Source organism: Delphinus delphis, chromosome 4 (assembly GCF_949987515.2).
Source record: "Delphinus delphis chromosome 4, mDelDel1.2, whole genome shotgun sequence".
In the NCBI taxonomy this organism is placed as follows: domain Eukaryota; kingdom Metazoa; phylum Chordata; class Mammalia; order Artiodactyla; family Delphinidae; genus Delphinus; species Delphinus delphis.
In genome coordinates this window covers 5,154,531-5,169,432 of record NC_082686.1, presented here as the reverse complement: position 1 = coordinate 5,169,432, position 14,902 = coordinate 5,154,531, and the positions used below count along the sequence as shown (strand labels likewise).

The window sequence follows — 14,902 nt, the reverse complement described above, 5'->3', positions numbered from 1 at the left end:
TGATAAATGATGTCTCCTCCATTGTCAGGAAAGTTAATATTTTGTGAAGGAAATTATTTCATTTTTGAAGAATTTTGAATATTAGAAAATCTACATAATTTTTAACAAATTGAGGCGCAATTTATATACAGTAATATTCACAGGTTTTAAATGTACAGTTTGATAGATTATGCAAAACTCTGTAAAATCGACACCCGATGATGTGCTATGGCATGGTTCTTTCTTTGTGCTTATTTTACTTGAGCTTCGTTAATCATTTTGACCAGTAGATTTATATTTTTCACCACATTTGAAGATTTTCAAGTCATTACTATGCAGATCTATGCTTTTCCTGCCCTTCTTTCTGAGGCTCTAACTATATTTATACTGGACTCCTTGACATTACTTCAAGCTCACTGAGGCATTGTTTGCCATTTTAAGTCTTTTCTCTCTCTAAATTTGGATATTTTTCTCATGTCCTCTTTTCAAGTTCAGTTATCCTTTGTTCTGCAGTATCCAAGATCCCACTTAATATATCTAATTAATTTCTCATTTCAGATATTGTGCTTTTCAGATCTAGAATTTCCTTTTGGTTCTTTTTAAAAAATGTTTTATACTTCTCTTCTTGCATTCCCTATGTATTCACTCATTGCACACATCTTTTCATTTGAATTTTTGAAAATGCTTATTATAGCTACTTTAAAACCCTGTCTGCTAATTCTAACATCTGTATGCCCATTAGGCTGTTTCTTTTCTTTTCTTTTTTTTCCTTTTATTTATGGCTCACATTTTCCTATTTCTTCTCATAGCCAGTAATTATGTGCAAGGCATTGCAGATATGCTATGATATTGAGAGTCTGGATTTTGTTGTCTTCCTTTTAAGAACACTGAATGTTATTCTTGCAAACAGTCGATTTACCAGTGAAGAAATTTAATCCTGTCAAGGCTACCTGTAGGCTTTTTATTAGGGGTGGTCTAGAGTAGCCCTTACCCCAGGGCTAGACTAGGCCTCTCTTAGTGTGTGGCCTCTTCTGAGATTTTAACTGAATTCCCTGTGTGTTCTCTACTCTGGCTAATCAGAACTCCAATGTTTCTCAGGACTATGTGACTGCTGGAAGCTTTATTCATCTCACATACTCCTGGAAGTTGTTCTCTGCTAGATTTCATAGGGTCTCGCCCTATACATGTGAAGTGTAGTATTAAGCTAAAGACCCAAAGGGAGCCCTATACAGATTTTTAGAAATCTTTCTTTGAACAGCTCCCCACTCTCTAGTACTCTGACCTGCAATATCCAGCACCTCAATGGTTCTAATGGTTCTTTGTTTTTCTTCAACATAAAAATCACCATTATCTATTTGGGTTCTGCATCCATCTATCATGGTTTGGAAAGTGCACCAAGAAAAAATATGGGGTGAATTTGGGGCTTAACTCATATATTTCTCTCCTCTCTAGGACCACAGCCCTGTGCTGCCTGTTTCGTATTTGGAAAATGGTTACTTTATAAAGTTTTGTCCAGTTTTATAATTGTTGATGGTAGGAGGATAAATCCACTGCATGTTACTCTCTGATGACCCCATTTGATGAATTTTATATTTATCTTTTAAGTTACTTGACTCAAAATCTGTCTCACTGAAATTTCCAACCATTTCTGTTGGTTCTACTTTCTGGAGCCCCACCGAGATTATTATTACACTAGTTTGTACACATTCCACTGGTTCAAAGAACCCAACTAACTAAGTCAAGAACTTGGATCCTGTAATTATCTCTTTATCCTGCCACATACTTTTTTCCTCTCTATTGGCTCATTCCCATCAGCATGTAAGCTTCCCTTGTCCCATGTCCACCTCGCCTCCTGTCATACCAACATTCCTGAAAATACAAAAATAGTTGTATTTTCCTGAGTTCCCACACATTCATCTCCCTTTCTTTGTTCAAGCCCCACTAATCAGGGATTCACTGCAGCCACGCCACTCTACAAGGTAACAAACAATATCCATCTTCCTAAAACCCAATGAGCAATTGTTGGTTCTCCTCTTTTTCTACTTTCAGTGGGATTTGATATACTTTATCACCTATCTTTCTTGATTATTTCCTATTTTGCTTTCAGGACCCCACAGTCCACTGGATTTCCTCCTATTTCACTGACTGCTCCTTCTTCCTGTCTCCTTTGCTGATTCCTCCTCTTATTCTGGAACCTTAAATTTTGGAATGCCTTGAGTCTAGACCTTCTTGTTTCTCCCACATCATTCTTTCCCTTGTGACAACTGCTATTCCTTGTATCTTCTCCACTTCTGTAGAAGACACTTTCATTTACCTTATTAGGCAAAATACGTACTTCATTTAACAATCCCTCTTTCTCTCTCTTTGCAACATTCACTATATATACATGCTTTGTTTGATTTGTCTCCAAAACATATTGCAAATTTGTCTGCTTCTCATTACCTTGACTGTGACCACCTTGACTCAAGGCGCTTTTTATCTTGCCTCGACTTCTGAAATAGCTTCTTACCTACTTGCTTTCTGGACCAATCCATTCTTTCCACAGCTGCTAGTGTTATGATTAAAAACATAAATCAGGCCATGCCACTAGCCTAGTTAAAGTCACCAATGGCCCCTCTTTGCATTTAGATAAAAAACTCCAGACTTTTAAAATAGCTGCATATTCAAATTACCCAGGGTGCTTGGACTTAAACTTGGCTGCCTATTAGAATCAACTCAGGGATTTTACAAATTCCTGGGGCCTGGGTCCCACGTCCAATGCTGGTTATTTAATTGGACTTCAACCTGGACATCAGGAATTTTTTAAATCTCCCCACATAATTTTAATGTGTGACACAATTCTAGAACCACTAACAGGTGATTCTGAATTGGAAAAAAAAAAAAAAAAAGGATAATACCCCAGAGATCTGGGGGATGGATATACGCCCAGAGATAATGATTTAGTTGGGCTTAGTTAGGACCAGAAAACGGTCATCAGTGTTTTCTTAAATCTCCCAGGAGATTTTATGGTGAAGCCTGGATTGTGAACCACTGCCCACGCACATTACCTTGTCCTTGACTATTTCTCCAGCTACTGACCTGCTTGTGAAGCACATTTCCTTTCTCGGGGCTATATCACCTAACTAGTGACTTAATGTTAATTTCACAGAACCTTATTTAACATATTTAAAAAACAACCACACAGAGATACTAATCAGATTGTGATCCACTACATTATCCTGATTGGCTAGGCTCAATTCCAGGTCATCTGACCTTTGCCTTGGTCAAAAAAGTTTGGTTGCATTTCCTGTGAAGACAAGTGGTTCACAGAACACTCATGTACATTTTTATGTAACATTTCTGTTCTCTGACCTGGATCCTTCAGAGCAGATTATATCGGAGACAGGCTAATGTACTCACTGCTTTGCCCTTCACAAATGATAGTAAGAGTCAGTTCTCCTTATAAGAAAACACTTGGGAAGCAGTACTAGATTGGCTCCCATTTTTATACATCTTCAAAAATGGGGAAAAACATTTCATGTATCCCAATTTTATTAGCATAAGGCCATTTGTACCTTTGTTTTGTATCTAACTGAAGGTAGATTTTCTTACTCACTCAGGGAAAATCTTTTTCACAGATACAAAGTTGGTGCCTTCATATGAATTCTAAGTATGCCCCACTTTATTTTGTTGGCAAGTAGACAGAATGAGCATTACTCCTCAACAAGAAAGGAAGGAGAGGGGTCATGTGGACAAGTTGTAAGGACTGAGGAAGGACATGGGAACCTATTGCTCAAGAAAGAGTCTGCTTACATCTATTGACTGTCTTGCAGGTAATGGAAATCATCCCCTCCTGACAATTACAGTGAGAGCCCTGTGTTCAAGGACTTTAAAATGCAAACAATCAACATTAATATAAATATTTAATTTCATACAGTTACTTTTGCAATGTGGATGAATATTCTACTGGTAGATGAACACCTACAACTCTAGGAGAACCATAAAATCACAGAACATCCATGCTCAACAGACACTGGAGAACACTAGCTCCTCATTTTGAAGGTGGCAAGTGTGAACCTTGATGGGAATTTGCTGACTTGCAAAGAGATTTGAAATAAGACTGTTGCTTACATTTTAGGTGCATTGAGAGCCCTGGCAAAGTTTTCTACAAGTTAAACCATCTTATTTTAGTTTTTTTTCATAAATATTGTCACACTTTGCTTAATTTAGTAAATGTTTCAATATCCTTCCAAGATAGACATTTAATGCTCAACAGAAGGGAGGAACAAAGAAAACCACATTTCTAAAACTAAAATAAAAAAATATAAAAATCTACTATTTTTTGACTTCAGAAAAACTGTGACATATGGCTTTGGCAAATATTTTTAAAAGCCATCAATCTAGATGATAATATAAAAAGTGCTACATAAAATAAATACAACACAGCATGAGCTCATGGATTTTGGGCCTCACAAGTCACTGGGTTAATGCAGGGAAGCCTTATTTCAAGAATTAAATCCCATGGTCGCCACATCTCATTCACACATTTCTTCTCTGCTAATTTTCTGAAACTTCACATTTTAGGTAAATACACCTTGGCTTGGAGTTTAGGGGAGTTCATAGTTGGCTTCTACAGCTGTGTGTGTGTGTGTGTGTGTGTGTGTGTGTGTGTGTGTGTGTTTGAACGGGATGACAGGGAATTCTTATGAATTCTGGTTATTTTCATAACATTTCAAGGAAACACCATTGGTGAGTGCTGTTGAATCTGACTGCATAGGTGCCATGCATCCTAAGTGTCTCCTCACCTCTCACAATTAGTTGGCTTTGGTGCTCCACAGCTGCTGCCTCATTGCGGGCTATGCAGGTGTAATTCCCATTGTGCATCAGGGAGAGGTTGGAAATCCTTAAGGAGCTCGTGAAGTCAATGTTGTCAATGGTCACCCCGAGGCTCGCTGGGATTGGCCGGCCGTCCTTCTGCCAGGTGATGGTGATGGGTAGGTCCCCTGAGACCACAACACACGGGATGAAGACCCGCTGTCCAATGGAGAATCTTGGAAACTCAAAAGGTTGGATAAAAGGTGGAACTGAAAGAAAAGAAAAGAAAAAGTAAGAGAGGAAAGATGATAATGAACTGTGTAAATACTCTATATTTTTTTCCTTAACCCTTTTGCATGACATTGAAAGAGTAATACAAATCACTGCTATAGCATAAAAGTATATGAACTGGTAGAAGATTTGAAATTGTGCTCTTTTGTTATTTGGATTTTCCCATTGTTCTAAATGAAAAGCATGGCTTGGTTTGTACTTCAGCAAATATGCTTCATCACATTTATTTTGATAAATTTTTTAAAAATTCAATAATCATTTTTAAAGGAAACATTTCAGATTCTGCACTTTTCAGTGTAAATACTATGAAAGAGGGACCTGGGTTTGCTTTTCTCTTGGAAGCTTTTAAAAATAATGTGTACAAGAGATTTCTTTCCTGCTTTGCTAATATTAGGAGTACAATTACTGTTCCCTCTTCAATCCATTCCACATCTTGTTAATACTTTAACCCTATTGAAGAAGCAGAGATTCCAGTTTAATTGTTAACATTTTTTAATACCTAACATCCAACTAATAGCAAATGTTAATTTAAAAGATTTGTGTTAGGATAATTGCATCATTACTCTGCACCCCTCAATTTTACACATTCCTTGAGCATGACCTTAAGTTATGAACTGGTCTGTGGCCAGTTTTCTGAGTTGTGGAGTTGTGTTGCTACTGAAGATAAGGTTATATAGTCTTCATCTTGGCCAGCCTTGGACACAGCGAAGCTCAGTCTGGAATGTTCTTTTTGATTTAATTTCCCTAATAAATTCTTATTCATCCTTCTTACTAGTCATGGACTAGTTATCAATATCCTCTTCCTATCAGCCTTTTGGGGTAGTTATTCATAGATTATTACGATTATTAAGCCAATAATAACCTAATATAAACCAGTTATTATATTAGGTGATTTTACAAAATGAAGTTATTAAACAGCAGGATGTCTGCAAAGTTTATTCTTTAAATCAGTCGTAGTCTCCTTTCAATTATCAACTCAGGGGAGACAAAAAGGATCCAGATGAGAAACATCTGAACGGAAACCATTCATGCATTCATTCATTCACTCAGGAAGTGCTTACTGAGCACCTGGTACGTGCTCAATACTGCACTGTGTGTGCTGGTCAGACAGCAATGAACATGATATACCATCTGTACCCAGTGGAGCTTTCATTCGCAGTCATAGGCAGTGGATGTCAACAAAGTATAGCAGTGGTTTTTCTGTAAGTTAATATTATTATTACTACTCCTGTACGCTTTCAAAAGAAGGTGGAAGTTAGAATTGCAAGTTAGTCATTAGCAAAGTTGCAAATTAGTCAGAGTTAGTAAGCAGGTGACTCATGTTAGGTTTTATGAGAGAAACAAACAAACAAGCAAGCAAGGAAACAGATAGCTGAAAGTACGGACAAGCATATTCAATGTCAACACTGCTGTGGATCCTCAATGTAAAGTTAGAACTTTGGGTCTGCAACAAGTCGATCTGACGCTAAGAGAAAAAGATCTCAGGATGAGGTTCTACCTGGTGCTTATAACCAATGAGTTAGTGATATTTTAGAAATGTGGATAGCATGAATTTTGTTTCTGTTTTCTTTTTAAATTCTGATCACTCTGTAGCTAATTCTTGCCTCTGTTCTTGAAAAGGAGAGCCCTTTCTCTATCCTGTAACTTTTTTCTGCTATAAGAAGACATTCTTATGCTTAATAAATATTGACAGCCTACACCCTGCATAGATCAAGTTGGATTACACCGTGTTTGTTCACAGTCGTTTGTCATTAGGCAGGGAAAGTGCCAAGTTGTAGCAAAAGTGCTTGTATTTCTCTAAATCTTGCCCCAAGTGTTACGAATGTTTACCCCATATTAAGTATTAACACTTAATAAGTTGACATTTTAAAAATAAAAAGTAACTATGTTTCTTCTTCTTTGGTTTGTGACACACAGAAACCTAATTTTGAGTCTACTCAGACCAGCCTAAGCACCCATTCTTGGCTTGGTGCTTTTTATCTGAATTGCAGATCATTTTTCTAAGATAAGAACTTTGGAGCCAGACTACCTGGGTTTAAGTTCAGCTGTGCTACTAACTAAAGTCGTGAGCACCCCTACGTGCCTCAGTTTCCTTATTTGTAAAACGAGAGGGGCTGCTGTGAGCAGTGAATGAGCACAGGAGTCACAGACTTTCACATGCACCTGAATTGGTTTCTTAGCACTGATTCTATTTCATAAGCCTTTAATATGAGGAAAAAAACAGAACAGTTAAACGAAACATTAGTGGGCAAGGGAAAGGACTCCATTTCCCTTATTAGTTACAATACCGACAAGAAATATATAAGGACTTACTTTCTAAGCCCCAGATCAAGAATGAAAAATAAGGGCTTCCCTCGTGGGTCAGTGGTTAGCAATCCGCCTGCCAATGCAGGGGACACGGGTTGGAGCCTGGTCCGGGAAGATCCCACATGCCACGGAGCAACTAAGCCCGTGTGCCACAACTGCTGAGCCTGTGCTCTAGAGCCCGCGAGCCACAACTACTGAGCCCACGTGCCACAACTACTGAAGCCTGTGCGCCTAGAGCCCGTGCTCCACAACAAGAGAAGCCACCACAATGAGAAGCCCGTGCACCGCAAGGAAGAGCAGCCCCTGCTCGCTGCAACTAGAGAAAAGCCCACGAGCAGCAACGAAGACCCATCACAGCCAAAAATAAATAAATTTTAAAAAAAGAAAGAAAGATAAGATGTAGCACCTCTGACCTATCTATTTAATAAGAAAACAATATGGGCTGTAGGCCGTTAATAATTATTAAATACAAGAGTGTCTTTTTATAGCAGAAGAAAGTTATAGGACAGAGAAAGGGCATATGCATATTATTTCTGAAGAACAGAGGCAAGAAGTAGCTACAGGTGAATCAATTTTTAAAAATTCATGCTTTCCATAATTCTAAAATATATGTAATTCACTGGTTTATAGAACTGTAAGAAGTATAATTATAGTTAAAGAAGTAAATTTCAAAACGTTTAGGTATAAAGTGACACCGCTGGAAATGAAGATTCCAAACCAGTAAAAACAAAGGTCAGAAAGTCCAGGCACTAACCCTCACTCACGTCACTCAAAGGATAATCCCTCTCTCTGAACATCGTATTTTAAACTTCTGCGGCACCCTTATTATCTCCTTTCTTGCTCTAAACCAGACGCTGAGAATTCAGACATATTGATGAGGGCTCAGTAAGAAGCCACAATTGGTAAGGTAAAGGTGGGGAGAAACGAAGCATAAACTACAAAGAGTAGATACAATGCAACACACACAGCACCTGGGGACATTTTTTGCTGGGGCACACTGTTCATAATAGCCAGCTTTTCGCAATTAATACAATAGCATAGTGCATAATTAAGAATCTGACTCATAAGTTGTTGTTAATATATTACAGGGGAAAACGATAATATTTAAAATATTTTAAAAGGTATTTATAAACAGAAACTATCCAAGATAGTTAAAATAAAATTTTCATGATGAAAGGAAGAATTTAGTTAGAGGGAAAAGTCATCTTCCCAGAATAATGTCAAATCATGTTTGTAACTTCTTATTTTGCCTACCACATTACATTGGGATGCACTTTATTTTTTTAACACAAATTAAAAGACCTGTGTGTCATGTCACTTCTTACTACATGTGTTGGCTCCCTTGCTTCAGTCACAAAACACAAGTCTGCTGTACAAAATGCTTAAAAATATTTTAAGGGGCCCAGAATCTTATATTTTACATGTATAAGATATAAAATTAGAGGCAAAAAGTAAACCAAGTGAGTCAAAAACTCTTGTAATGATGTTGGTGAAGCCAAATCACCTGTTTGAGGCACATTGCTTATTGTGTCTGAGTCATTATGTCACCTTTTAAGGTAAATTCTCTGAATCTTACTGACAGTAAAACCTTGTAACAATACAGGAGCAGAAATTCTGAATGCGACCTGCGGCAGGTTTCCATGTAACCGTCCTTCATAAAGTATATAAATATCTACTAAATGTCACTTCTTACCAGGCTTGTGTATTTTATTCTACATAATGCTGGGGGTTCCTTTCTCTGAGGCAGTGCAGAGCCCTTGAATACTGTCAAATGTTAGTTTAGATTCTTATTCTTTCTAAACCCTTAACAAGAACATTAAATGAGGCTAATACATTTCTGTGTCTTGTCCCTCAAAAATTAACTAACTGGATATTCTTTTTCACAGGGGACAAAACAAGTTTTACTTTCCCCCTCACCCAGAGTGGAGTATGACATACTGAAACAAACATAGTTGTGTGTTGGCCAGCCTTGAGTAGTTAGCAGTGTTATCTTGATCCAGTTATTTTTTAACTCTGTGATTCCATTTCTTCATGGGTAACATGGTGACAGTGACACAATTCATGAGTGTCAGGAGAAGGCTTTATGTAACATGCCAGCCCCAGAGCCCAGGTGGTACCTAGAAGTAGCTCAGGTTAGCATCCTTCTACCTTTCCTCCTCTTAACTCTTTTTTTTTTCTTTTGTCCCAAGGCCCATGATTCACTGGGAAGATCAAATACATTGCATGCATGTTGAGACATATAAGGCTCTAGTTCCATGGCCATATAGAATTCCATCAATTCCAACATTTCGTCATTTCACGTCCACTGGTAATTTAACTCTGTGAGTCTCCATACAAAAGTCTCAGGTTGACAGCTTTTGGTATCAGGCTGCTCAGGGAGGCTGCCTCAGGCCAAAGTATTCTGAGTCAAGGCTGTGGTTATTTTCATCTTTCTAGCTCCTCTTCTCCATTCTGTTTAACAAGCCCTTTCTTCCCATCCTTTAAGACATTTTCTTTTTATAACATCTTACATGTTTCATAAAGTCTCCAAAAATTGCACCTCCTAATCCTGTCCATTGTGGGAATGCAAATCCCATGGCTGATCTCTGAGAGTTCAGTCCCAATTACACACCCATTTTAGAATCCGTATGCCCATCAGGGATGCCTAGAACCTGCGTAGGCTCAGGGCTCTGTACTGTCCATCCAAATACAAGCTGTGGCTCAAAAACCGTGAGGCTGGTGAACACTTGTGACTTGTGGGTCGAGCACATCGCTTAATGGACTATCTACCCATAGAATTGGTTCTTTGTCCAATTCTGCCACTTTACAGTATGCTTTAGAGTACAGAATTGTAGATTACGGCCCCATGTGATATAGTCCTCCATTCTGTTCACACACCACAATTAAAATCTTTCTCCTTCCACCCCAAGAGCCTGTTGTTCAAGATTTTATAATAAAATATATGACACGTGAATATAGTGATCTATGTATGAGGCTGTTTCCTAAGTAGAGTGACCCAGGAAGCAGAAGATATATCGAGTTTATCTTTTTTACTTCCCACAACTAGTGGAATAAATGGTGCCTTGTACATCTTAACTGCATAATAGTTTTTGAAAATACCTTTTAAGAGGTGATGATGAACATGTGTCTACATTTTGCACATTAGACAATCCTGAAGTTATGAATACAAAGAGAGATACATCCAGGACATAACAATGATGAGATGGTGAGATGGGAAGGACAAAAGGTGAGGCTGCTATTCAGCCTGAGTAGTCTTGGGGCCCATGAAGTTTATGACGTGACTGAATGAGCAGACTAAGCAATTCCCAAGTGGTTGGGCACTAAATCTGGAAACTGAGAGGCATGCATACTTCTATCTTGTTCTCAATCTTATCATCTAATAAATCACTAAATCCCTCAAGATTTCCTGGTCTAAATCTCTTTTGAATCAGGACCTTTCTATGCATTCTGACTTCCACTGCCAAGAGTCCTCTCTTATCTCTCACCTGTACCAAAATAATAATTATTTTATTCTCCCTGAAATGCATTTCCCACATATCCATCACCAAAGTGTTCTGAAATGCAAAACCCGCCTGAAAACCTCCAAGTGTTCCTAGAGTATAATTTCCAAGATCCTTTACCCTCTAAGATTGTCTAATATACCTACTTCTATACCTATCACTCTTTACTCTTTTTGCATTCATGTTCTCACAACGACAAGTATTTTCCGTGCACACATATTACATGCCACATGTCCTAGGGGCCCAGGACTTCTAACTAGTGGACCCGCTGAGCCACCCCTCCCCCTGCTGTTAGGGCAAGCTGGGGAGATAAAGTCAAGACCTGGCCTTGGTTATTCAGGTACGGCCACCGGTGCCAGCTCTGAACCACTGCGTCAGCTTGTTCCCCTGAGCTGAGCGACTTCTGCCAGAGCTGCTTCTGGCTCACCACGAATTGGGCTGCCGGTCCTTGGCCTGTACCTGCTGAAGTGAGAAGGGCATGACCAGAGCCCTCCAGAGCTTCAGGAGGGTACAAAGCACAAGTAAGAAGGGCATTGCTGGGAGCCGGCAGGTGCTAAATAAACAGAGCCTTAAGCATGTGCACATAAATGTGGGCTTCTCTGCAAGCCCTTCTTGACCTTGCTCTCTAAGCTCCCTTGGGGTTGAATATGAACTGATATTAACTGACACCCAAACACTGACCCAGAAATAAAAGGCGGGAGTGAGCCAGCAGGGTGCTCTCTGGCGCTGCTGCTGGGTGGGAAAGGCAGAGAAGGAGTGAGTCATTGTCTCTCCCGTGTGATAGGACGGCATTCAGGGTCCACCTCTAAAAATTCCCTTAGGGAGCTGTATCCTGGGCATATTTTCAACAACCCAAGCCATATAAAACGTAAAAAAATTAAATAGGTTTTCTTTAGCCAGAGATTGAAATGACCACACTTAAATTTCTGTGGCTGAGTTATTTAAGTAGGCGGTTTGGGTGCATTTAGGGAAATTCACTCCCGTGAATTATTTAAGCCGTGCTCAGGTAAGGAGAAGAATCCCTGTTTGGCTTAGAACTCTTTAAGACAGGTGTCATAGCAGAAACGTAAATTGGAGTTTCCGAGATTACTCAGCTCTGGCTACATTCTCAGTGATAAACATTCTCCTTCATGGACAGAAAACAATAGGGGAACCGATCACACATATTTACCCCAGTTTCAGAAAGTCCCAGGTTCAAGACACCTGCCGTGACTTGAAGGCCTGTTTACAAGTGAAACAAACAACATGCAAAATCATATACACGAATTTCCCAATTCTCGCTCAAGGTGAGCACCTGCTTCCCGTTGGTCCTGCTGTTGTTAGAACACCATCTGCTGCAGATATTACTGTGATAAAACACATCTTTTCTCAGGTTATGTTGCAGGTTTTACAGGGAGTGGAAACTACGTTACTTTCTGGTATTATTTCCTAATGCATGTTATTCTGTCCATATAGAATATTGTCCTCATTTTATTCAACAAAGGGTCCAATACAGCCAATGAGGTGCTAGGTTTTTTTCAATTATTAGAATTGAATTACACAATGTTTGTGGGATCAATGTGATCAGAAATTATCTATGTATCTCTCTATATTACTATGAACTAGGAATGTATTCTCAGGAATAATAAATGCTGTCACCATCTCTGCTTGCTTATGGGTATTTATAAATCCTAGACGGATGGTTTATAAGAGTTTATAAGAGTTCATAGATCCCATAGCAAAGGGATAATGAGCGTAGGGGCCTCTTCCATTTGAAAAGTTCACACAAAGTAAGCAGGAGATTGAAAACCTTAAATAAATAGTTCAGCGATTCAGAGGAAGACTCTGTGCCCCTCACTAATGGAGACGTTGTTCCTCAGTGCCCTGGCCTGGCTCCCCCCCGCTGTTTCCCTGACGGTCTCACCTACAGCCTCCCTGCCAGTTGTGAGCACGATGCAGTGGTTTGCCTCATCAACATCTTCATCCAAAACTCCTTCTCAAGCTTCCTGACTACTTGTTCAGTTGTCCACTAAGACCTCCATCTGGATGGCCCAGAAGCATCTCTAATCCCAAACCAAACGTGTCATGTTTCCCCTTAATCTAAGCCTCTCATTCAGTTCTCTAGCAAAATCTCCCAGCTGCAAGAAGCTCAGAATAATAAGTTATTACATTAATGTTATTTATAATATAACATAGTATGATATGATACGATACGATTTCGTATGATATTCCTAGCTGTACATTTCTCTTTATCTCCAACCCCTCACACTGGCTGTGATGTCTTGTCTACTCCACCTCTCAGTACCTCTTGCATCTGGCTCTTTTTTTCCCCAAGCATTCTTCCATCATCTTTATTTTATTTAATAGATCTTTATTGGAGTATAATTGCTTCACAATACTGTGTTAGTTTCTGTTGTACAACAAAGTGAATCAGCCATATGCATACCTCCCACCATCTTGTATTAAAACTTTTCAATTGTGTCCTAATTGGTCTTCCCATTTGTTTTCTTTCTGAAGTATAATCCACCTCAGAGACCTCAATCAGATTAGTTTTTCTAAAACACTTTGTATCTCCCTCTGCTTCTGTCACTTTGCTGCCTTTAGGATGGCGCAGGAGGCACCGAACGCTACAAGATCTGATACTGTCTCTGTGCCGACTCACACCATTTGCCTACAGTAAGTGTCCTTTGGTTCAGCCACATTGACTCTGAATGTCAAGGGCTGCACCCTGTCCCTCTTTCTGTCCCCCGCCCCAGCAGTGTCCATTCTCACCCCTACCAGCTTAAAGTGTGAAAACTCAACTCAGCTGTTACTTGCTTTGGAGATTTTTTCAGGCTGTAAATCCTTTGAGACTCAACTCAGTTTCCCTTGGAAACCTTTTTTTTGACTCCAGAGTTTATGCCCAGAACTAGCTAGATGTCCATCTTCCCTACTTCCAAAACGCCTCCCATATATTTCTTTGATGGCATTGTGCTGAAATTAGTGACTTTCTTATTTGCCTGCCCACTCTTCTCCCATCGCTAGTTGAAATGATTTTTTTCTCACCCTGTGCCACTTCCCTCAAGACTTGCTACCTCCTGTCATGTATTATAGTTATTTGTCTATAGGTCCTTCCACTGACCCCAACCCTGTGTTGGCGGTGACCATCCTATTATTATTTGATCTCATTAACAGTAGATGCACCGATATGGCCTGAATAAGCTAAAGAAATCATAGGAATCAAAGAGATTCTTTGAGTTAAAAATTGTTTGGGTAACAAAACATCTAGTCTAATGATGCTACTGCCCTACACTGTGACAGTTTTCATCTCCTATTTGAAATATTGGACTGGCGTTATTAGAGAAAGTGGGAGCAATTTAATGAAAACTATTTTTTTTAGGAAAAGGTATTTAAGATGCACATCGATAGCTATTTAACATCTGCATAAGTGGTAGGATTTGATGTACGTGAAGACACGTGGCCCAGGTTCCTTCAAGGACATGAGCCCCAGATTCTGCGAGTGACCTCAGGGGGCACCCTTCAGTCATCAGCTACGTCAAAGGTCGGCTCAGCTGCAGAGATCCCCTCACCCAAGTGCAGGCCCTTCCAATGAGTGAGCGAAGAGGGCAATTTTGCCCCAACTCAGGACAACCCTGAAGGAACACTCCAGAGACCCCTGTAGAGTCAGATGAGGCTGTCATGGGCCGGCACATCTTCTCCCTGTGCCCAGTCCCTCCCCCTTTCCCTTCTTCCACACGTGTTGATGGTAAGGACACTCCCTGGTAAACATCCTGCACACCAAACTCCATCTCAGAGGCTGCTCCCGGGAGAATACAACCTGCAGCAGTTTGCCTCATCAAAAATAAAAAAAATTGGGGCTTCCCTGGTGGCGCAGTGGTTGAGAGTCCGCCTGCTGATGCAGGGGACACGGGTTCGTGCCCCGGTCCGGGAAGATCCCACATGCCGCGGAGTGGCTGGGCCCGTGAGCCATGGCCACGGAGCCTGCGCATCCGGAGCCTGTGCTCCACAACAGGGGAGGCCACAACAGTGAGAGGTCCGCGTACCGCAAAAAA

The 14,902-nt window shown here is 40.0% G+C and overlaps 1 protein-coding gene across 1 annotated transcript in view; it reads right to left on the bottom strand.

The window, feature by feature from the left end:
- Positions 1-14,902, bottom strand: part of DSCAM (DS cell adhesion molecule) — a gene marked incomplete at its 5' end in the record, with an annotated part of 743,491 nt that overhangs the window by 278,947 nt on the left and 449,642 nt on the right. Inside the window, one exon of the mRNA XM_060009865.1 lies at positions 4,764-5,042. Within this exon, the coding sequence (XP_059865848.1) occupies positions 4,764-5,042 (279 nt within the window). The remainder of the gene's footprint in view (positions 1-4,763; positions 5,043-14,902) is intronic.